The sequence below is a fragment of the Rhineura floridana genome, chromosome 9, assembly GCF_030035675.1.
Source record: "Rhineura floridana isolate rRhiFlo1 chromosome 9, rRhiFlo1.hap2, whole genome shotgun sequence".
Taxonomy (NCBI): domain Eukaryota; kingdom Metazoa; phylum Chordata; class Lepidosauria; order Squamata; family Rhineuridae; genus Rhineura; species Rhineura floridana.
The window spans coordinates 120791548-120815006 of NC_084488.1; the positions used below are offsets into that span (position 1 = coordinate 120791548).

Here is a 23459-nt window from a genome sequence, read left to right on the forward strand (position 1 = left end):
GAGGGATACACCACAGGGTTATAGGCAGAGCTTGGAAAAGTTACTTTTGAACTACAACTCCCATCAGCCCAATCCAGTGGCCATGCCGGCTGGGGCTGATGGGAGTTGTAGTTCAAAAAAAGTAACTTTTCCAGGCTCTGGATAGGAACAGAGGAAGCTGCCTTATACTGAATCAGACCATGAGTCCATCTAGTTCTGTATCCTCTACACTGATTGGCAGCATCTCTCCAGGGTTTCTGGCAGGGGACGTTTCCAGCCCTACCTAGAGAACATGAACCCATCCGTACACTACGCTCAACATCAAAGGCCCTCCTCCGGGTGCCTACTCCAAGGGAAGCTTGGAGGATGGCAACAAGGGAGAGGCCCTTCTCAGTGGTGGCCCCCAAATTATGGAATAATTTTTTTGACAAGGTGTGCCTGGCGCCAACACTGTTATCTTTTCAGCGCCAGGTCAAGACTTTCCTCTTCTCCTAGGCATTTTAGCATGTGTTTTTAAAATTGTTTTTAAAAATGTGTTTTTAAATTTGTATGTTTGTTTTTAATGTTTTTAATTGTTGTAAACCGCCCAGAGAGCTTTGGCTATCGGGCGGTATACAAATGTAATAAATAAATAAATAAGATAAATGGGGGTTGACCCTGCGTGCAAAGCACATGCTCTACAGCCCTTAGAACCCGCAGCTGGATCAGGCCAAAGGGGGCCCATCTATTCCATCTAATCCTGTTATCAGAGTGGCCAACCAGATGCTGCAACGGGAAGCCCACAAGCAAGATTCGAGCACAACAGCACTCTCCCCTCCTTTCCAGCAAAGTATTCCATCCAGGGTCCATTTACGGGACTTGTTTTGAATCCTAAACGGCCATTCTTGTGCCAAAGGGTTGCACGGCTCATACAAGCAGGGGTTGGTGCACTTGTAGGGAGGTATCGACAGGGGTCCCAGCAGAGCCGGCTCCAGGAATGCCGGGGCCCATGGGCATCAGCTTGCCCTGGGCCCCGGCATGTGTGCGCGTGCACATGCACACACGCCCCCCATGCCCCCCACCTACCTGTCTGCTGTCTTTTACCATTGCCCTTAACAAAGATGGTGGCCGCGGTTTCCCTAAGGGGATGACGCCTCTGCCGCCATCTTTGTTGATGGCACGCATGCATGCTACAGGTGTGCATCTCTGCCATCAACTAAGTGGGGGGGTGGGGGCCCCGCAGATCGCAGAAGAGGAGCGGAGGGGTGGCTGAGGGACCCCCTGTAGCTCCAGGGGCCGTCGGGCCAGTGCCCCACCTGGCCGCCCTTTAGAACCGGCCCTGGGTCCCAGCGCAGATGGCCAGGGCCACTTGGCTTGCGCGAGAAATCAAAGGCTGCAATCAGTAGCCCTCTTCAGGAGGTACAATTAGGGTAAAGCAAACAGCGGGGGGGGGAGAGCAGGGATGAGTGCACCACCTTCATCACCCCTCTCCACCATTTCAACTGCCTTTTGTGTATAAAGTGCTGCTGACTTCTGTTTGATATTACTGTGCTCGTATCTTTCATAAGATGCAATGTGTTCACTGGTCTTCTGTACTGAAAGTAAATCTTTCCAGACAGCTTTTAGCGTCTTGAGTCCTGTTCAGTCACCACCCTCTCACCCGCTGGAGCAATTTAAGACCCTGACCTCCAACTTCCAGCTACGCACCCAGGAGGCTCCCTCTCTTCAGCTCTTTGCCTTTCATGAGCTGGAAAGGTGACCGAGGGGACAGGCAGAACATAACCATTATTATTTGTTACATGCCTTCAAGTCGATTCTCACCATTAAAACAACCCCATTTCTTCTTAATTTCTCATTTTCTGCATAAAATATCTTGTAGTTCCCATCCATTTTAATTCACTCACACCAAGTATTGTAATGTTGATGCATTCCATTTCTTGCTTGACAATTTCTACCTTTCCCTGCTTCATGCTTCTCACATTCCATGTTCCTATTGTGTGCATCATACAACTTCGGACTCTCCTTTTGCATCTGTGCACATCAGCCTCTGGGCTTCCTTTCGGCTTTGACCCAGTTGCATCATTAGTCACAGAGCTACTCGTACTTGTCCATTGTTCTTCCCTAGCAGCTCGGTGAGTGCCTTCTGACCTGCGGGGGGGGGGTCTCCTCTTCCAGCACTATTATTATATTTGTTATTTATTGTGCATCTTTGTTTTTTATTCTCATACATGATTGTTTTGTGATAAGCCACCCAAGAATGCTTTATTGATGAGCAGCTAATCAATTTTTTAATTAATTATTAATTCACCATAAGGGTCCAGGGCGGGTGACATCTAAAAAAATACCACAGAACAAATCCACCGACTTGGATGGCTTTAAAGGAGAATTAGATAAATTCATTGAGGATAAGGCTATCAGTGGCTACTAGCCATGATGGCTATGCTCTGCCTCCACAGTTGGAGGCAACATGCTTCTGAATGCCAGTTGCTGGAAACTGCAGGAAGAGAGAATGCTCTTGTGCTCATGTCCTGCTTCTGGGCTGCCCACTGGGGCATCTGATTGGCTACTGCGAGGACAGGACGCCGGACTAGATGGGCCACTGGCCTCATCCAGCAGGTTCTTCTTATGTTCCGAAAACAAATAAAACAACCATACCGTACAACACAATACTTGTGTATTTTTAATGTTTTGATGGAATTGCTTTATTGTGCATTTTAATTATGTATGGATTTTATAGTTGACTTTATGCTTGTAATCCACTTAGAAGTCATTATGGCATCTTAATGCCCAAGCTATGGTCTGAAGGCACATGAGGCCACCACCTTGCTGAAGCTAAGCAGGGTCAGGTCTGGTCAGTGCCTGGATGGGAGACCGCCTGGGAACCACATGTATGCCGCCTTGGGTTCCATGGTGAAAGAAAGGCGAGGTATAAATATAACAAACAAACAAACGGTATAAAGATCGGTAATAACAACAGCAACAAACCTGATGGCATACAGGAGGACACGAACAAGAATAGTATAAAACCCAGCTCTAATGACTGAACAGGGCTAGCAGCATAGAGCAAACCTCAGAATAACAGCAGTCCAGTTCTCTGTATCTCTCTGTACGTGTGCATGTGACAACACGGCCTCTAGCTCCACCTCAAGCACAATGAAGCTCTCAGACAGACACCCAATACGAGGATCACTGCCAGACTATTTCATGGTCCATTTTACACACTCTGTGCACGCATGGTACTTCCTCACCAACAATTCCCAGAGTGTGGAGTTTTCATTCATTTCCTGCTCACCTTAAATGGGCTTTGCACAGAACAGGTCATGAATGTGGTGCGCACTTGCAGAGGCCCTCATGGGTGCCCACAGTCCTCTCACCCTGCCCCTCCTTCTGCTGAAATTAAGCTTGAAAGAAGCATTCTATTGTAGGCAATTTAATAGGTTGTGGTGTGTGCTTGGTTGGGGGGGGGGCGACAGTACCCATAACACTTTTTCTAGCTTGCAAACGTGCCCACGGGCCTAAAAAAGTTGGTGATCCCTGGCACAGAACAAGTTTCCCCAAAACCCACACACCTGTTGTTATGCTAACACAGTTAAGCAAATAACGCAGATGGAAGTGAAAACAAGCAGAACGTTATGAGAAAATTATGCATCATAAAAATTATGCTGATGACTTTTGTGAGTTTGCTGTACCCGTGTTTTGCTCTTCTGTTTATATAATCAACTCTACCATTACAAACCTCATTATATATAAAAACATTACACACACACACACACACACACAAACACACACAACATTTCAAATAAAAATGGAACAATGGTTTCTTGCAATTCTTCTGTAATACAAAACAGGTTGTGTTTTCAAAATTGACTTCAACGGGATTCTAAGATTTTGAAGAAGAAAAAGAAGGAGGAACCCACGAAGATCATTCTGTTAAGAATTAACATTTCCGGGGCTTCAGCTGATAAGACAACTGCAGCCGTTTCTGGACCGGGATAGCCTGACCACTGTTGTCCAAGCACTGGTAACCTCCAGGCTGGATTACTGTAATGCACTCTATGAGGGGCTGCCCTTCAGGTTGGTTTAGAAGTTGCAGCTGGTGCAAAATGCAGCGGCGAGACTGCTCACTGGGGCAGGGTATCGCCAACATGTCACCCTGCTGCTGAAAGAATTGCACTGGCTGCCCATTTGCTACCGGGCCAAGTTCAAGGTTCTAGTTCTGGTTTACAAAGCCCTATACAGCTTGGGACCAGGTTACCTGAAAGACCGTCTTACCCCTTATATCCCCAGTCGATCACTGCGCTCTGCAGGTGAGGGGCTCCTGCAGATACCATCTTATCAGGAGGTCCATGCTGTACAACATAGGAAACGGACCTTTGGTGTGGTGGCACTACCCTGTGGAATTCCCTCCCCTTAAATATTAGGCAGGCACCATCTCTGCTATCTTTTCTGTGCCTATTGAAGACTTTCTTCTTTCAACAAGCCTTTTAAGTTGAGACCTATCCCAGTCTGCGTCTGTGTTGGGATTGCTTTTAATATGTTTTTTTTAAAAAAACCTTTCCCCCCCTAAACAATATGTTTTCAACCCTTTTTATTTAAGACGTTTTTAAAGCTTTTTTAAAGCATGTTTTTAAAGTTATTTTGTTTTAATGGATTTTAAGGTCTGTTTTTGTGATGTTTTAGAGTGTTTTTACTGCTTTTGTTTGCCGCCCTGGGCTCCTGCTGGGAGGAAGGGCGGGATATAAATTACACTCTGGCCCCAGGGACATGGTAGAGCCATCTGAGGCCCGCTGTAATGAATTTGCTAGGCACTTCCAGGATAAAATCTTTAGCATCTGCCAGAACTTAGACTCCAGTGTTATAGCAAGTGAAACAAGCGAGGTATCCAGAGCACAGCCTTGTCCCGATTTCTTGGATGAGTTTCAGTTGGTGCAGCATGAGGACGTTGACAAGGTGCTTGGACAGGTTCATGCAACCACTTCTGTGCTGGATCCTTGCCCTTCCTGGCTAATAAAAGCTAGCAGGGATGGAACAGCCAGCTGGGCCAGGGAAGTGATTAATGCTTCTCTGCGAGAGGGAGTGGTCCCTGGCTGTCTGAAAGAGGCAGTAGTGAGACCACTCCTGAAGAGACCCTCCCTGGACCCAGAAAATCTTAATAACTATAGGCCGGTAACAAATGTTCCATTCCTGGGCAAGGTCCTCGAACAAGTGGTGGCAGGCCAGCTCCAGACACTCTTGGATGAGACCGATTATCTGGATCCATTTCAGTCGGGTTTCAGGCCTGGTTTTGGCACGGAAACAGCCTTGGTGGCCCTGTATGTTGACCTTTATCGGGAGAGAGACAGGGGGAGTGTGACTCTGTTGATTCTCCTTGATCTCTCAGCGGCTTTCGATACCATCGACCATGGTATCCTTCTGGGGAGACTGGCTGAGTTGGGAGTGGGAGGGACTGCATTGCAGTGGTTCCGCTCCTACTTGGCGGTTCGCCTCCAGAAGGTGGTGCTTGGGGAACATTGTTCGGCACCCTGGACTCTCCAGTATGGGGTTCAACAGGGGTCAGTTCTGTCCCCCATGCTGTTCAACATCTACATGAAACTGTTGGGTGCAGTCATCCGGAGCTTTGGAGTGTGTTGCCATCAATATGCTGATGACACGCAGCTCTATTTCTCCTTTTCATCTTCTTCAGGTGAGGCTGTCAATGTGCTGAACCGGTGCCTGGCTGCGACAATGGACTGGATGAGGGCTAATAAACTGAGGCTCAATCCAGACAAGACTCAGATGCTGCTAGTGGGTGGTTCTTCTGACTGGATGGTGGATGTCCAACCTGTCCTGGATGAGGTTACACTCCCCCTAAAGGAGCAGGTTCGTAGCTTGGGGGTTCTCCTAGAACCAACTCTGTCACTTGAGGCTCAGGTAGCCTCGGTGGCATGGAGTGCCTTCTACCAATTTCGGTTGGTGGCCCAGCTACGCCCCAACCTGGCTTCAGTTGGCCATGCTCTAGTAACCTCCAAGTTAAATTACTGCAATGCGCTGTACGTGGGGCTGCCTTTGAAGATGGTTTGGAAGTTGCAGCTTGTGCAAAATGTAGCGGCCAGATTGGTAACAGGGAACATATAAAACTGATTCTGGCCCACTTGCATTGGCTACCTGTATGTTTCCGAGCTTGATTCAAGGTGCTGGTTTTAACCTATAAAGCCTTACACAGCTTGGGACCACAATACCGGATGGAAGGCCTCTCCTGACATGAACCCACCCATACACTATGCTCAACATCTAAGGCCCTCCTCCGAGTGCCTACTCCAAGGGAAGCTGGGAGTCTGGCAACAAGGGAGAGGGCCTTCTCAGTGGCGGCCCCCAAATTATGGAATGATCTGTGGGACGAGGTGCGCCTGGCGCTAGCACTGTTGTCTTTTCAGTGCCAGGTCAAGACTTTCCTCTTCTCCCAGGCATTTTAGGATGTGTTTTTAAATTGCTTTTTAGAAAATGTGTTTTTAAATTTGTATATTTGTTTTCAATGGTTGTAAACCGCCCAGAGAGCTTCGGCTATGGGGCGGTATACAAATGTAATAAATAAATAAATAAAACAAATGAATAAATATAATAAATAAATACGTCAGTGTTTCCAGCTTTTACAATCTGCCTCTGGGATGATCAAAATGGTTGCAAAGCATACCAGGAAAAGGAGAGGTTCGTAAAAGCTGTGATACGTATTAGGTGCATTGTCACGGCAAAAGAGGGAAGGTCGATTTCTGTACCAGTTCAATAGAAGGGAGACACACAGAAAAAAGTGATGTACATGAGCCAAGACATCTCCCGCTGGCTTGTGCAAAATATGAAATAGCCCATTCTCTGGGGCAAATACTGGCCTTGTCACATCACTTTAAACCACAGTTAACCTTAACCATGGTTTACAGTTGAACACACCGTGTGCTGGTGCATGGGGCGAAAATCATGGCTGCTTCACTCCTCCCCTGGCTCTGCTGCTGCTACACTACCAGGAGCTAAGCCATGCTTTGATTTAGTGTTATATCTGAACCCAGGCGAGTACTCATTGTTTACAGAGACAAACCATAAGCATGGGTTCAGACATAACATTAAGCCAAACCATGGCTTAGCTGCCGGTAGCGTGGCAGTAGCAGGACAGGGAAGAAGCAAAGCGGCTGTGATTTTCTCCCCATGCACTAGCACACTGTACATTCACTTTGAAACCACACTTAAGCTTAGCTATGGTTTAAAATGATGTGCAAACCAGGGCACTTAAAAAACAACATTGCAACCAGACAAGACACCAGGATGGCACAAGACTGGCCTCATCTTAGAAAGCAGACGGCATCCTTACCTGTAACATTCTGCTGTACGTCCAAGTTGACATTCACAAAGAACCTGATGCTGTCCCCAGAGACGATTGAGGAGTTCACCGTGTCAAAGAGTTCTTCGCCTCCAACTTCTTCTTTGTTCTCACAGCCATCGTCTGTATCACATTTAAGGTAACCTGCAACAAGAGAGAGTCTGTTTCACTGTACGCTCTCTCCATGATGCATCTCTCAAGGAATCAAAGCAAAGTCTCATCAAGCTGCTTTTGCATTAGGCAGAACAAAGTGATCATTTTCTTCTCTGTGGGCCCAGGATCTTCCACAGCATATTTGCTGAGCAGGTCAAAGAAATCTTGTTTCGAGCTTTGAGAAAAGTTGAAGCGGAAGACACAATAACATCCACACCAAAAAAGGAGCTGGAATGTCGGAATCTGCCTTAGATTGGAGTCAGACCTTTAGTCCTTCTAACCCAGAATTTTCTACACTGACTGGCAGCAGCTTTCCAAGGTTTCAGGCAGGGGTCTTCCCCAGCGCTACCTGGAGATGCTGCGGATTCAAACTGGGACCTTCTGCATGCAAAGCAGATGCTCTACCCAACTGAGCTACGACCCTGTCCCTTATGCAATAGGTCAGTGGTTCCCAAAATCTCCCCTTCCCCACGGACCACCTGAAAAATGCAGAGGGTCTTGGCAAACCACTTCTTGATTTTCCTGCCTGTTGTAGCAACTGTGATGCACCATGCTAGCTGCTGAACGACTTTTAACTGTATTTTTATTGCCTTTTATTTCTTATATATTGCATTTTATTGAGTTACAATTTGAGTTCAAATTGCACTATAATAAATGCAATATAAGAAATGAAAGAAGCAATAAAGATACAATTAGAAATCAATATGAGTATTAAATGTGATGGATGTGCCGTCTCCTGCCTTCACCCACAGATCCACAGACGCGCCACAGATGACCTCACTGAAGCCCCACTGAAATAGATGAAAAATGCAGGACTGTCGTAGGAAACTGCCCTACACCGAGTCAGACTATTGATATTAGTCCAGTTTCATCCACTCTGGTAGCAGCTCTCCAATTTCTTAGGCAGACATCTTTCACATCACCTGTCACCTGGATCCTTTTTAGCTAAACTGAACCTGGAACTTTCTGCAAGGAAAGGATTTGTGTATTCATTCATTTTCTTACATTTATATCCCACTTTTCTTCCATCATGGAACCCAAGGCTGCACACATCCTCTCAGGGGGTCTCAGATCTGGGCACTGACCAAACCCAGACCTGCTTAGCTTCAACACGGTGGGGGCCTCATGCACCCACATACCAGACCCTTAGAACAAAGGATGTGCTCTGGGTTGTATTCAACTAGTCCTACTCAGAGTAGACCCATTAAAATTAATGAACGTAAGTTTATTTATTTATTATTTAATTTGTATCCCGCCCTTCCTCCCAGCAGGAGCCCAGGGCGGCAAACAAAGTGCTAAAAACACTTTAAAACATCATAAAAACAGATCTTAAAATACATTAAAACAAAACAGCGTTAAAAACATTTCAAAAAAAACGTTTAAAAGGGTTAAAAACAGTATTAAAAAACATATTAAGCAATTCTAACACAGACGCAAACTGTTAGCCGTGTCTATTAATTCAATGGGTCTACTCCAAGTAAGATTAGGAATGAATACCACTCTCTGACTCCTCCCCTCCCCAGTCTAGCTACATTTTTTAAGTTGGAATGCTTGAGGAATTCAATTTCTGAGCATTCCAATGTGAAGGAAGTACTTTTTCACACAGTACATAGTTAAACTACAGAATTCGTTCCCACAAGAGGCAGTGATGGCCACCACCAACTTGGATGGCTTTAAAATAGGATTAGACAAGATCATGGAGGATTAAGCTATCAATGGCTACTAGCCATGATGGCTATTCTCTGCCTCCTCAGTCAGAGACAGTATGCTTCTGAATATCAGTTTCTGGACATTGCAGGATGGGAAACTGCTCTTGTGCTCAGGTCCTGCTCGTGGGCTTCCCATGGGGATCTGGCTGGCCACTGTGGGAATCAGATGCTGGACTAGATGGGCTGCTGGCCTGATCCACTAAGGTTCTTGTTATGTTCTCAATTGACCTGACTCATGCATCCTGGACCAGTGTATGGCTTGGAACTTACTTGCCCTTCAGATTTCACAGTTCTCATAAATTTGTCATACAGTTCTCTGCTCAAGAAGCACAACAAAATGCATATTTTGTGATAAAATATATTTAGTAGGGCATAGATGAGAAGATGCGGGTATACAGCCTTGCTCCAGCACTGCAATTTGACCAAAAGTATTTTTTTTAAAAAAAATTACTTGGAACATGAGGATTATAAGCAAACAGTCAGCATCGGTGGTCATATTAATCACCACAGGATACAGAAGGAAAGCAATCAAAGGGTCCCTCCAGACAGCCTATTTATCAAGCACTCATCCCGATACTCAGACACAGGAGAGATCCTATTCTATCTTGGTGGAGCATTCATTCTGATTTGTTGATCAGGTCATTATACGACAATGAACATTCATCCTACATTCATCCTGATTTGCTCGCCGAGTGGTTACACATCATTCGTTCATCCCACATTTGCATTTTGCCATCACTTTTCAAAATGCAAAAAGTCCATTTTGTGTGTGTGTGTGTGTGTATTTGAAGTAGTTCTGTTTCACTAGGGAGACAGAGTACTTTACTTCACTTTAAAAGCAAAAGGCTACAGTTATGGAACGCCATCAGTTCCCTCCTGCAAAATACCAATAGCCTGCAGGTACCAAAGTAAAGTTGCTTGATAACTAGCATTGATATCAAAAGACTAGAAGAAGGTATACAGAAAACCAAACAAATGCAACGATCAGATAAGAACTATATTAGTTTACCGAGCCCATACAAAGGCGTGTATGTTTAGCACAGCTGTCCAAAACATCCAGACAGCACCAGGTTGGGGACGGCTGCTCTACCACTTTGAACTTAATATACCCAATGGTTGCTACAGTAGTTTTTAGACAAGGGAGCAAGCTCTTTTTCCAGGGTACAGATGCGCCATGGAAAGGCTCCAAACGGAAAGAAACATACACAAATACAGCTTTCTTTTAAGGCTGCTGCTCTGTTGTCTTCAGGCTAGATTCCGAACATGTTTTGATCAATTATGTTGCTTAGCGCTCACCTGAAAGGTTTCACTTAAAACAATTCCCACTCGACTATATTACTTCATGCAATGCATGATTAGAATATAGTTTACTACTGCAAGAGGAGTTGCATATGAATTTCACGCACATAGGCATCTGCCTGACCATTGGACTAAATGGTCATTTGGTTCCTATGCTGCATTAGACCAAATGACCACCTAGATCAGCCTTTCCCAACTAGTGGGCCACCAGATGTTGTTGGACCACAATTCCCATCTTTCCTGACCATTGGCAATGCTGGCTGAGGCTGATGGGAGTTGTGGTCCAACACCTGGTGGCCCACTAGTTGGGAAAGGCTGGTCTAGATGGAAACGCTGTTGACTCATATTCAGATTGTGATCAACAGTGTGATGCAGCTGCAAAAAAGGCAAATGCTATTTTATTTATTTATTTATTTATTTATTTATTTATTCGACTTATTAATCGCTTATCTGGCTGAATTGTCAGCCACTCTAAGCGATGTACAAAGCAGAACATGCAAACATCAAAACATTAAGAGACTAACAATAAAAACTAACAATAACGGAAAAGCTAAAAAAACAGGAACAGCAAACCAAAAACATTCATCTTCCTGGTAAAGGACAGTCCCCAAACAAATGTCACTAAGAGCAAGGGTGGGGGACAAGGCAGGTGGAAATGCTTGCCCCTTGATGGTCCCAGCACAGTCTCATCCCTGCAGCAGCACGACTCAGCCTGCAGCTCCTCCTGATAAGGCCCAGGCAGAGGGGTGGGGCAAGGCAGGTGGAAATGCTTGCCCCTTGATGGTCCCAGCACAGTCTCATCCCTGCAGCAGCACGACTCAGCCTGCAGCTCCTCCTGATAAGGCCCAGGCAGAGGGGTGGGGCAAGGCAGGTGGAAATGCTTGCCTCTTGATGGTCCCAGCACAGTCTCATCCCTGCATTAACAGAAGTATATTTTCCAAATTGTGTGAAGTGCTAGTTCCCCTCTATTTGGCACTGGTTAGGCTTCATCTTGAGTCTGCATCCAGTTTTGGACACTGCACTTTAAGAAGGATGCAGACAAACTGGAACAGGTTCAGATGAGGGCAACAAGGATGATCAGGGGACTAGAAACCAAGCACTATGAGGAGAGACTGAAAGAACTGGGCATGTTTAGCCTCGAGAAGAGAAAACTGAGGGGAGATATGATAGCACTCTTCAAGTACATGAAAGGTTGTCACATAGAGGAGGGCCGGGATCTCTTCTCGATTGTCCCAGCGTGCAGGACACAGAATAATGGGCTCAAGTTGCAGAAAGCCAGATTTTGGCTGAACATCAGGAAAAACCTCCTAACTGTTAAAGCCATACGACAATGGAACCAATTGCCTAGAGAGGTAGTGGGCTCTCCGACACTGGAGGCATTCAAGAGACAGCTGGACAGCCATCTGTGGGGAATCCTTTGATTTGGATTCCTGCATTGAGTAGGGGGTTGGACTCGATGGCCTCATAGGCCCCTTCCAACTCTGCTGTTCTATGATTTGGTTCCTATGGATAGGAAGCTCTTCTTAAGAACATGAGCAACAGCTCTGCAAAGCAGCAAACAGGTGATCCACCCTGCCTGCAAACTACCAAGAATTTTGAGACACCGAAAATGGTTGGGAAATGAAACTGGAGATGAAGCGTCACACCTAGAAAGCCAGCCAAGTGAAGTTAATTATAAGTCTCTCTCTCTCTCATGACCTCAAATTATTGGCTTAATCTAGACAAGTAGCACTAAACTAGCTCTAAAGGATTAACAGCTCAAGTAATTTTGCAACGTGTAATTCCTCTGTGAGATTCACAAGCTTTTCTCATCAAGAAAAGCAAGCTAGTGTTTTTATTTATTTATTTATTTATTAATTATTTGATTTATATCCCGCCCTTCCTCCTAGCAGGAGCCCAGAGCTTTTTGAGCTTCAGCCAGTTTTTAAATAATACAGTGGAACAATCTGGAGAATTTGTTTGTTGCTTATGTAAGGGCAAAATACAAGAACCACCATGCACTGGAGTTCCTTGAAGGAAAGCTGTCATATAAATTAGTAATGGAAAGATATCATGAGAAGACATGATTCCCTAGAAAAGCCAATAATGCTGGGAAAAACAGAAGGGAGTAGAAAAAGAGGAAGGCCAAACAAGAGATGGATTGATTCCATAAAGGAAGCCACAGACCTGAACTTACAAGTTCTGAACAGGGCGGTTCACGACAGATGCTCTTGGAGGTCACTGATTCATAGGGTTGCCATAAGTTGCAATTGACTTGAAGGCACATAACAACAAGAACAGAGATGGGAAGGCCGGGGAGGGGCAGGATTTCAGGAAAAGTGTGGTTTCGCTTTCCCTTCTGTTAGTGGGACAGCCAGTGTGGTGTAGTGGTTAAAGTGCTGGACTATGACCTGGGAGACCAGGGTTCGAATCCCCGCACAGCCACAAAGCTCACTGGGTGACCTTGGGCCAGTCAATGCCTCTCAGCCTCAGAGGCAGGCAATGGTAAACCCCCTCTGAATACCGCTTACCATGAAAACTCTATTCATAGGGTCGCCCATAAGTTGGAATCGACTTGAAGGCAGTCTATTTCCATTTTGTGTTATTGGGCAGGGCTGGAACCAGGGGTGGGCAGGGCACCATAGCAAAAAAGTAGGTGGGTTAACCTCTTTGTTCTTTCTGTCACCCCCCTTCTCTCTCTGCTTAGCAGGCTTCAGGGGGTGGGTGGGTGTAATCACACTTGCCAGACGTCTGAACTGATTATTTGCAAAAGGCTGGTGGCATTCGGCCAGGAACCATGAAATGTTAGGCCAAAGGCTGCAGGTTGCCCACCTTTGTGAAGATAGATGCCCTTAGAATGGGGAGCAGTCAATTGCTTCTTCGTATTTGCACCATTTATGGCATTCTGATCTATTAACGGTTGAATAAAGAGGTGAGGGGTATTTTGCAGTTAACCAACAAGTAGTACAGGGATGTGATCTCATATATGTGACATAAATGGGTTTAGCTGACACTCATGTCTCTATTTATTTGAAAAATTTATACTCTGCTTTACGCATGCATCTCAAAGCAGCTCACAAGGGGGGGGAAATAAAACATTTTACTGGAGGTATAAATTAATTTTGTTTTGAGCTTAAAATGTGAGAAAGCATTCCTGCATCTGTGGCACATGTGCACTGAGCCAATGACGGGCTACTCTCAGATAGGAGCCAGCAGGTGACAGCCAATGTGGCAAGATTTTGTGCTTCGGCTGTTACCTGTAGGAGAGTGATGACGGCAAACAGCAATAATGGATAACCTCGGGTGGGCCATTCCCCATTGTTGCCCTAATTTTAATACCACAGTTCCATATTATCTCAGGCTGCTGCCGTTTGTTTCCTTCATTGTATAATATTGATATGTTTTACTGTTTCCTCTTTTAACATTTTATAGTGCTGGTCATTGACCGTAATAAATGATTGACTTATTGATTGATTGATTGATTGATTGATTGGCCAATGACGGGTGAGAGATACTGGCAAGTCCACTGTAGGTACTGGCCCATGCTGTCAAATGCCAGAAGTATCTGAGCAAGATTTTATTATTATTATTATTATTATTGATATTGATAATAACGATAATGATAATAACGTTATTCATAATTGTTATTCCACTGCTTAATGGCAAGATGCCTCCCAGGCAGTTCACAAAACATTTTTAAACATTGCGCAATATTATGTAATCATCAAGCAAATTTCTTTTCAAGCAATGACCATCTGCTAAAGTGCTTACTGATGCAGAGTTTCACCATTTCCTGTTTTCTTTAAGCACCACCTTCAGCACCAAATGGGTTCACTGTTTGGGATCCCGGCTATACCTATTTCTGTTAGATTTTGCCATCAATCAGATTTAGTTTGCCTTCCCTACAGTTCAGTAATAACAGAAAGTATACTTACAAACACTGGCCACGGTCCAAAAGCCAAGAGTGACATTTCCTACTCTCTTTGCAAGAACCTACATGACACAGCAGGAGGCAGAAGAATGTATTGAATTCTTTTGGAACTTGGGATGAAACACAAGGCAATTCTTTTGTTTTAGATTCCTGCGAAGTGCCTTGGAAGGGGGGGGATGCTTTGCAAAGGGGGGGCAGAGAAAGACATATGCTTAACCCTTCTTTTGCCAGCTGCTTTCCCCATGAACTCTATACACACACACACACACCCTTCACTAGGTTCCAGATAAACACTGACCCAGAACACTGGTTGGTTAAGAGACATTGAGGCACCCTTCTTGTACCTACTCCTTGAAGCTCACTTGGTGACCTTGGGCCAGTCACTGTCTCTCAGCGTCAGAGGAAGGCAATGGTAAACCCCCTCTGAATACCCCTTACCATGAAAACCCTATTCATAGGGTCGCCATAACTCGGGATCGATTTGAAGGCAGTCGATTTCATTTTCTCTGCCGTAAAGCAACACCACATATACAGATCAAAGTGCGTGATAAAATTACAAAGACAGACAAGTTCTAGGGCCATATCAGGACTGAAACGTGGGACTTGAGGGGCATCAGGTCCGGGTCATCTGGTGCTGAGATAAAGGAAGGATCAACACCAGGAGGGGAGGAACCTCAGGAGCAGAGGCTGAATATGGCCCTTCAGACCTCTTTTTCTGGCCCTTGAGACTCTCTCCAGGCCACACCCCCTGCTCAGTTCCCCCCCCCAAGCCTGGCAAGATCAAGATTTTGCCTGGTATCAATAGGCAGGGAGTTCCAACGAGTAGATGTTGCCACACTAAAAGAACTATTTCTTGTAAGTGTGAAACAAGTATTATGTGGCATCTGCAACATCGCCAGTTCTGCAGATCAAAGTGGTCAAGGGGGCACGGATGGGGTAAGGCAATCCCACAAGTAAACTGGCTCCAAGCTGTTAAGGGCTTTATATACCAATAGCAACACCTTGAACTTGGCCCGGTAACAAATCAGCAGCCAGTGCAGATCTCTGAGCAGAGGTGTTATATGCCGATAGGGTTTCACTCCTGTCTGCAACCGTGCTCCTGCATCCTGCACTAACTGCAATTAATGGGTCAAGTGCAAAGGAAATTCCACATAGAGGGCACTGCAGTAAATCCTGTCTTGGTCACCAATGCCTGAACTACTGTAGTCAACCTTTCCCAGTCCAGGAATGGCTGTAGCTGTTGTAATAAGTGCTTCTAGCCACTGAGGCTACTTGGGCCTTCAATGACAGAGAAGGGGTCCAGAAGCACCTCCAGACGGTGTACCTGTTCCTTTGGGGCAGGTGTGCAACCTCATCCAGGGCAGGGCAATTCAGCAATTTCTCAGACATGAGAGCCACTCACCCACAGTGCCTCTGTCTTGCCAGGATTCAAACTCAGCTGATTATATTCTCCTTTTAAGAAAATATAGATTTTGCCTCATGATTTGCTATCTCCCCTGGGGTTAGACCGCCATTGCGGGGGTCTCACAACCCCACAAGAGGATTTTTCTTCCCCACTTACAGGCAAAGGCTTACGTAAACCAGATTGATAAGGCTATAACTGAGTGTATTTTAGGGTCTTGTCTCAGTTATGACCTGCATGAAAAGTCTGAGGCTCTGGTTTGTTTATACTGGGGGAAGGAAGGGGGGGGAGGAATGTTGATGCTGGGAATACTTCATTTCAAGAAAGTCTTGGCAATTCTGTCTGATTTGTATTTAAAGCCCCCACCCCATCCGCTGCTGACAAGTTTAGACAAGGGAAAGAGCCCGGGGTGCGGTGGGGGGGAGAAGAGAGAGAATAAACACACACTGGAAAAGGCACAAGAGAATGCCTCCTGATAGGGTTGCATGCAATTCGCCCTTCGTACAAAAGCAAGATTATAGAGCAATACAGTGCTCCATCGCGATAGAAAACAGTGCAGAAGACTTGCTCTGAAACAAATTTCAAGTGATCTGTGCAATGTAAGTTTGCATGCCTCTTTAAGCTAGGAGACATACAAGCAATTATTTTCATGGGGGGAAAACCACACACCAAAGCATTTCAGATGTTTCAACAGTTCAAGGACATAAGAAGAGACCTGCTGGATGAGGCCAAAGGGGGCCCATCTGGTCCAGCACTCCATTCTTACAGTGGCCAACCAGATGCTGATGGAAGACCGCAAGCAGGACCCAAGCACTCTCCCTGTTGTGATTCCCAACAACTGATATTCAGAAGCATACTGCCTCAGCAGTGGATGTAGAACATAGTCATTGTAGCTAGGAGCCACTGTTAGCCAGGGCCGACACCAGACTGCAGTGGGCCCTCAAAGGTGACATCGGTGGCAACGTGATGGTACTGGTGGTGATGTGGCAGCACTACCACCACCACCACTGGGGGCTTAAATGTTGGCGTGTGTGCGTTGTTGTGTGAAACAGCATACATTACGTTGGAGTTAAGTTGAGCAAGAAACTTCTTCAGAGCATGTTAAGAGTCTTTATTGAAAGACATTAAGGCCAGAGGCTTAAGAGTAAATACATGTAGAGAGTCTTCAGTCACCCCCCTTCTGGTACATCTCTCTCCATAGATAAACACAAAAACAGCCTCTCAGCTCAGAGGCATAATTCAGAAGACGACAACACACAGACTCTGTTAGAACTTTCCCAGTCGCTATCAGATGGCTACCATAGCAACGGCCTTCACTGTCCGTTCCCAGACTGGCAAAGACATAACTCCTCTTTACTTTCAAAACTTTCAGACTTGATGGAAAACTACTAGGCCTCATGCCAACAAGCCCCCCTTTTTCTCACCATGTCTGTCAATTACAAAGAAATCTCAACAATACATCTTCATACAGTAATACATTTCTACAATACCTCTTGCAATACATTTCAGTACATTGCATCATACATTTTCAGTTCAGTACAGTTCAAAATTACATCTCAGTACAGTTCAAAACTTTATTCACTCAAACTTTGGTTCAACACATGTCACATAAAGTGTCTCAGGATCCATGTCTACAACTTTATTCATGCCAGGACTTGTTATTAATCCCACAGTAAATCTGTCAGGCGGTTTGCCTAAATTCGCTCTCGTGGAGCGTCTTAAAGGAACCAGAGCCTCGGCTCTCTCTGCCCCCCCATTTGTGCTTGTGCTTGGCACAACCTGCGCAGGAGCTTCCATTTCCTCAGCTTTTCGTTTCTTTGATCTGCGTTTTCCAGAAATGAGCTCATTCAAAGCATCTCTGAGAGGTATTTGTGTACCTTCCACTTTAACGTCAACATCTGGCTTAAATTTCTGTGATTGTGTTTGTGTGTCATTTGTTCCTGTAAGAAGGACTGTCTCTCTTTGATCCCAAGGCTTTTCTGAGACTTTAATGCTTCTGCTCAGAATTAACTGCTGTGTTCCTGGACACCAAACTCTGAAATATGCATTCTGAAATCCCAAAACAAAACCTTGCTGTGCTCTGGGCGCAAGCTTGCCCCTCCTTTTCCCTGTGGAATGTGGATCCAGCACCTTGCCCCGAATTTTTGAATGTGTTGTATTCTAGGCTTTCTGCCAGTAAGTTTCTCATAAGGAGACATTCCAATAGTACTGTGTAACACCCTGTTGTGAATGTAATTCGCATGAAGAATTGCTTCTGCCCAGAAAGAATTCCCTAAACTGCAATCCAGCAGCATGGCTCTCATTGCTTCCCCAAGCACCCTATTTTTTCTCTCAGCAGTTCCATTGGAAAACGGGCTGTGTGGGGCAGTGAAATTCTGGTTGATCAAATTCAAAACTAAAAAGCCCTAAATATTGTAACCTTTCCTTAAAGGGGAGTTGCTCTGTCCCTTTGAACCTGATTGTCCTAGGGCAGAGAGGAGGAAGCTATGGCCCTCCCAATGCTTTGGCATTACAACTCCCATCATCCTTACGCCGTGGCCATGCTTGCTGGGGCTGATAGGAGTTGGAGTCTAACAACACCAGGGGGACAGCAAGTGGTCTATCCCTGTCCAGGGTCTGCCTAAGCCATTTTGCTACCAAGTTTAGTTTAGCTTTTAGTTTATTTATATACAGTAGGGCCCCACTCATATGGCGGGTTACGTTCCGGACCCCTACCGTAAAGCGAAAACTGCTGTAAAGCGGAACCCATTGAATAGAATGGCGTGATGCCCCAAAACCGCCGTAAAAGCGGAACAAGCGCCGTATGAGTGGGGCTTTAGTCTAATTGCGTCTAATTGCGACCGCTGTATTAGTGAAGCGTTGTAAAGCGAAGTGCTGTAAAGCGGGGCCCTACTGTACCACTTTTAAAAGGCCCCCAAAGTGGTGAACAACATATTAAAACATATTACAAAAAGAAGAAATTACAAAAGAAATTACCATGGTGGAACAGCAAATGGCACCTTCCGCCCAAGTCAAGGTGCACCATTTCTAAGGCGAGACAATTATTATGTCAACTGATCTCTTCAATCCTGGCCGTAAAAATACAACAACAACACATTAAACAATTAACAACTTCCTGTGTTTTCATGATGCCCAAACTCTGCTGCCTGAGGCCATTACGTCACTCTAGCTAATGGCAGGGCCAGCCAGGCCCTTGTCTTGGGCTCTGCATTGGTTTTCTTCAATCCTAAGGATGCATCCTGGCAGAGGGTGACTAGACCCAATGCTGCAAGGCCTGCTTCAAATGTGGAACATACGTTCACATATCAGTTCAAGACTGCAAATTGGATAGTTTCTCATTAAAATGCAAACAAAATCAATTTCTCCTCCACCCCTACAGAGGCTGCATGTTGTCCCCACTATGATGTATTTCTATGTAAATCGACATGATTAATTCTAAGTGTGCATCTGTACTTATAAACTAGCATATGCACAATTTATGCAAACCCATGTCCTTATTTTTGGTGATGCATTAAGCTCGCTCTCCCCAAACTGACAGCTATTGCTGCCAAACTCTGCAATGAGAGAGGAAAGAAAATAACAAAAAGAAAAAAAAGAGGGCAACAGAAAGCAAAACCAAGAGCCTGGGACCCACGGATACCATCTGCCCAGGTAAGGAGAAGCCTCTGCCCTCTTTGGATACCAAAATCTGCGGCTGGTAGGAGTCGGAGCCCAACAGCATCTGCAGGGCCATAGGCTAGCCGTCCTTCCTTAAACAGCAAAGGCTCAGTTTGGATTTGCAAGCTTCAGGGGCTGGTAAATGTTTTGCATTACCTTGCCAGAAGTAGGGAATTAGAACTATCCCCATAAAGGCCAGCACTGCAGGCTACGGATCGAAGGATCTGTCCGTTCTGTTTCTCCCAGTTTCTCATTTTCCAGTCTTAAATTCTATTTTCCACATTTCTACAGCAATTTCTTCTTTTTTTTTAACTCTTATGAAATCTCTTAACATTTTAGCGTTAATCTCCCCCAATAAACCATTTTAATGCAGTTGTGACTAACGTACACATTTTTGCAAGCAATTTCTCCTAACATAATGCATTTTCAAATGTTATTTTCACTGATAGATTTACTCTTACACACGCTTCCCCCTAATATACGCATTTTTGTAAAGGTTGCTTGGTTGGACAACAGTGTTGCAAAATTCGGGTAAGTGCAAATTTCAAAGGATGGCTGTGTTTTGGTTCACATGTTGTTTCGGAAAGTGCGTGTTTGATAGCTTCAGCTTTAAATGTGAAATGAATTGAACTTCGCCATCCCTACTGTAGGCTAATGAAGGCAACAGTGATAACAAAAGGGCTGAAGAGGAGACATTTTACATCTCCTCAAGTACATGAAAGGTTGTCACATAGAGGAGGGCCGGGATCTCTTCTCCATCGTCCCAGAGTGCAGGACACGGAATAATGGGCTCAAGTTGCAGGAAGCCAGATTTCGACTGGACATCAGGAAAAACTTCCTAACTGTTAGAGCCATACGACAATGGAACCAATGACCTAGAGAGGTAGTGGGCTCTCCGACACTGGGGGCATCCAAGAGGCAGTTGGACAGCCACGTGTTTTATACTGTTTAAATTTTTTAATTGTGTTTTAAATTGTTTTCATAAGATCTGTTTTAAATTGTATTTGTTTTAATGTTTTTAGTTACTGTAAACCGCCCAGAGAGCTTCGGCTATGGGGTGGTATACAAGTATAATAAATAAATAAATAAATAAATCTGTCGGGAATGCCTTGATTTGGATTCCTGCATTGCGCAGGGGGTTGGACTTGATTGATGGCCTTATAGGCCCCTTCCAACTCTACTGTTCTATGATTCTCCCTCTGAAAGCTGAACAAGCCAGGAGCTGCCAATATCAGCTGCCCAGTAAGGCCTTTGGGACTCAAGAAAGACAGCAGATGAGTGGACACCTGAGGAGTAAGTGGTTTGGGAATGTTTTAACTGTTGCCCTATTTTACTGCATGATGGCACCAACAGGCACTTTGAGGGTGAAGTTGCTCGCCTCCGTAGCAGTCTTGATGCCCCCTCCACATCTACTGTAGTCCCCAATGAGGTGTCCAGTGAAACGTCTGCTGCAACTTCTGGGGAACGGTTTCAGTTGATTCAGTCTGATGACATGGACAAGGTGCTTGCGATGATGTGGCCAGCAACGTGTCCTCTTGACCCTTGCCCTTCTTGGCTTATTAAAGCTTGCCAAGGGGGTCTGACCGAGTGGATCCAGGGTGTGATCAATACATCATTGTGGGAGGGAGTGGTTCCAGCCGCCTTGAAAGAGGTGGTGATCCGACCACTCCTGAAAAAGCCCACCCTGGACCCACGGTTTGTGACAACTACCGACCGGTTGCAAATGTTTTTAAAGTTGTTTTGTTTTAATGTATTTTAAGGTCTGTTTTTGTGACGTTTCAGAGTGTTTTTACTACTTTTGTTTGCTCCCCTGGGCTACTACTGGGAGGAAGGGTGTGATATAAAACAAACCAACCAACGAACAGTATGATTTGCAGGAACCCAAGATCAGGAGCTGGGAAAAGAGAAGTTTGAAGGCAAGGGAAAATGTGAGCCAGGTTTTTAAATGCCTGCCGCTTTTAACAATTTTGACATAAAGGGGGGAAATGCAGAGACCAGCAAATTCCATCTTGTTGCTCCTGATCATAAGGGGAGATATTTTCCCCCCCTACAGAGGCTTAGGAATCTCCACACACACACAAAATGCCGTTATACAACAATGCTTGCAATGCAATATTTGTGCACGGCATCCCTTATGGTTAGGATTGGTTTTTTTAAAAAAAAAATTCATGGATCCAGCTAGATGGATTTGCCCTTGAAATAAGGAGCCAGCCATTCAAGACGCCTTTACAATTCTGTGTGCACGCACGCACGCACGCACGCACACACACGCACACACACACACACACACACACACACACACACACTCATTTGGTAAAATTGACAGGCAGGCAATGAAGCCAGGACATATCCAAGCCCCATCTTGAATGGATTTACTTCAGCATTTGGATTAATTCCATAGTCAGGCACGGGATTTGGAGACTTATAAACAAGACACACATACCAAACTCAATGACAAAACTAAAGAAGAAAAACACAACAACTAGAAAAAGGGCAGTGACAGAAGAACTACAGACAACAACGGTAACTGTCTGGGGACCTCAGTACCCTGGAGCAGCATTGCAGCTAACTATGGCCAGCAAACCAATTAGTGGATCCCTGGAGCTCATACAGTCAGAGACGCAGAGAGCAAGGCCACTCTTCTGTTACTGATCTAACCAGGGTGGGTTACAAATAGCTCAGTACAATTAAGCTACAATGAACCTCCTCCATGCCAAGAAGGCCTGTGCAAAATAGTGCATCTTAACCCAATGTTGAAATAATGAAATAATACAATAATATGGTCTGATCCACTTAGGAGAGGGTGTTCCACTATTGGGGGGGGGCACACACCGCAGAAAAGGCCCTCTCGTGCACACACACATCCATGAACATCACATAGTGGCAAATCTGCCAGCAGGGGCCCCCCTAGCAGATCTCAAGACCCAGGCAGGTCTATGTGGGAGGAGGTGTTTCTTCAGATATTTGGTGGCCAATATGTTTAGGGCTTTGTATGTCAACGCAAGTACCCTGAACTGGACTCATAAGCACATAAGCAACCAGAACAGGTCTTCTATGGATTGGGATAAGGTGTGCCCAGCCAGTAGTGCCTAACTGCACCCAGGCCACTGCATTCTACGCCAGTTGCCGCTTTGGAACAGTCTTCAAGTGCAGCCCCACACACAGCACATTACAATAGTCCAGTCTTGAGGTTACTATAGCATAGATCATGGAAGCCAAGACTATCTCTGTCCAGGATGGGTTGTAGTTGGCAAACCAGCCACAGCCAGAAACAGGCACTCCCGAAACCTGGGACTCAAGGGACAATGCTGGGTCAAGGACCAAACCCAAGCTATGAACCTGATCTCTCCAGGGGAGTGCCACATTGTCCAGAACAAGTTATTTACTCACTTCCTGGACCCAAGAGTCCACATAACCTCCATCGTGTCTAGATTGAGTTTCCATTTATTGGCCCACATCCAGCCCATTACCACCTCTAGGCAGCAGTCCAGGACCTGGACTGCCTCTCCTGTTTCAGATGGCATGGAGAGATGGAGCCATGCGTTATCAGTGTACTGATGATACCTCACTCCAAACTCCTGCTGACATCCCCAAACGGCTTCATGTAGACACTGAAAAGCATGAGGGACAAGAATGACCCCTGTAGGACACCATCTGCATTATACACTGAAAGCGGTATCATACCATTTTATTTATTTATTATTTTATTGATTTCCCACCCTTCCTCCCAGCAGGAGCCCAGGTAGTATCATACCATTTTAAACAGTCATGGCTTCCCCGAAGAGTCCTGGGAACTGTAGTTTGTTAGGAGTGCTGAGAGTTGTTAGGAAGCCCCTATCCCCTGACAGAGCTATAGTTCCCAGAGTTGTTTAACAATCAGTCCTTCTTCCCAGGAAACTCTGGGAACTAGCTCTGTCAGGGAGCTAGGGGTCCCCTAACAACTCTCAGAACCCTTAATAAACCACAGTTCCCAGGATTCTTTGCAGGAAGCCATGACTGCTTAAAGTGGTATGATAGTACAGTAGG

The 23459-nt window shown here is 45.3% G+C and overlaps 1 protein-coding gene across 6 annotated transcripts in view; it reads right to left on the bottom strand.

Annotated features, from left to right (window-relative positions):
* The window catches only part of SLC4A11 (solute carrier family 4 member 11), a 202550-nt gene that overhangs the window by 128980 nt on the left and 50111 nt on the right, over window positions 1–23459 (bottom strand). For 5 of the 6 annotated variants that reach the window (XM_061583520.1, XM_061583521.1, XM_061583517.1 and 2 more), the window contains exon 3: window positions 7295–7447. In XM_061583520.1, coding sequence (XP_061439504.1) covers window positions 7295–7447 — 153 coding nt within the window. Of the gene's footprint in view, window positions 1–7294; window positions 7448–18752; window positions 18845–23459 lie in introns of all 6 variants that reach the window. The other variant, XM_061583518.1, reaches the window with a different exon arrangement.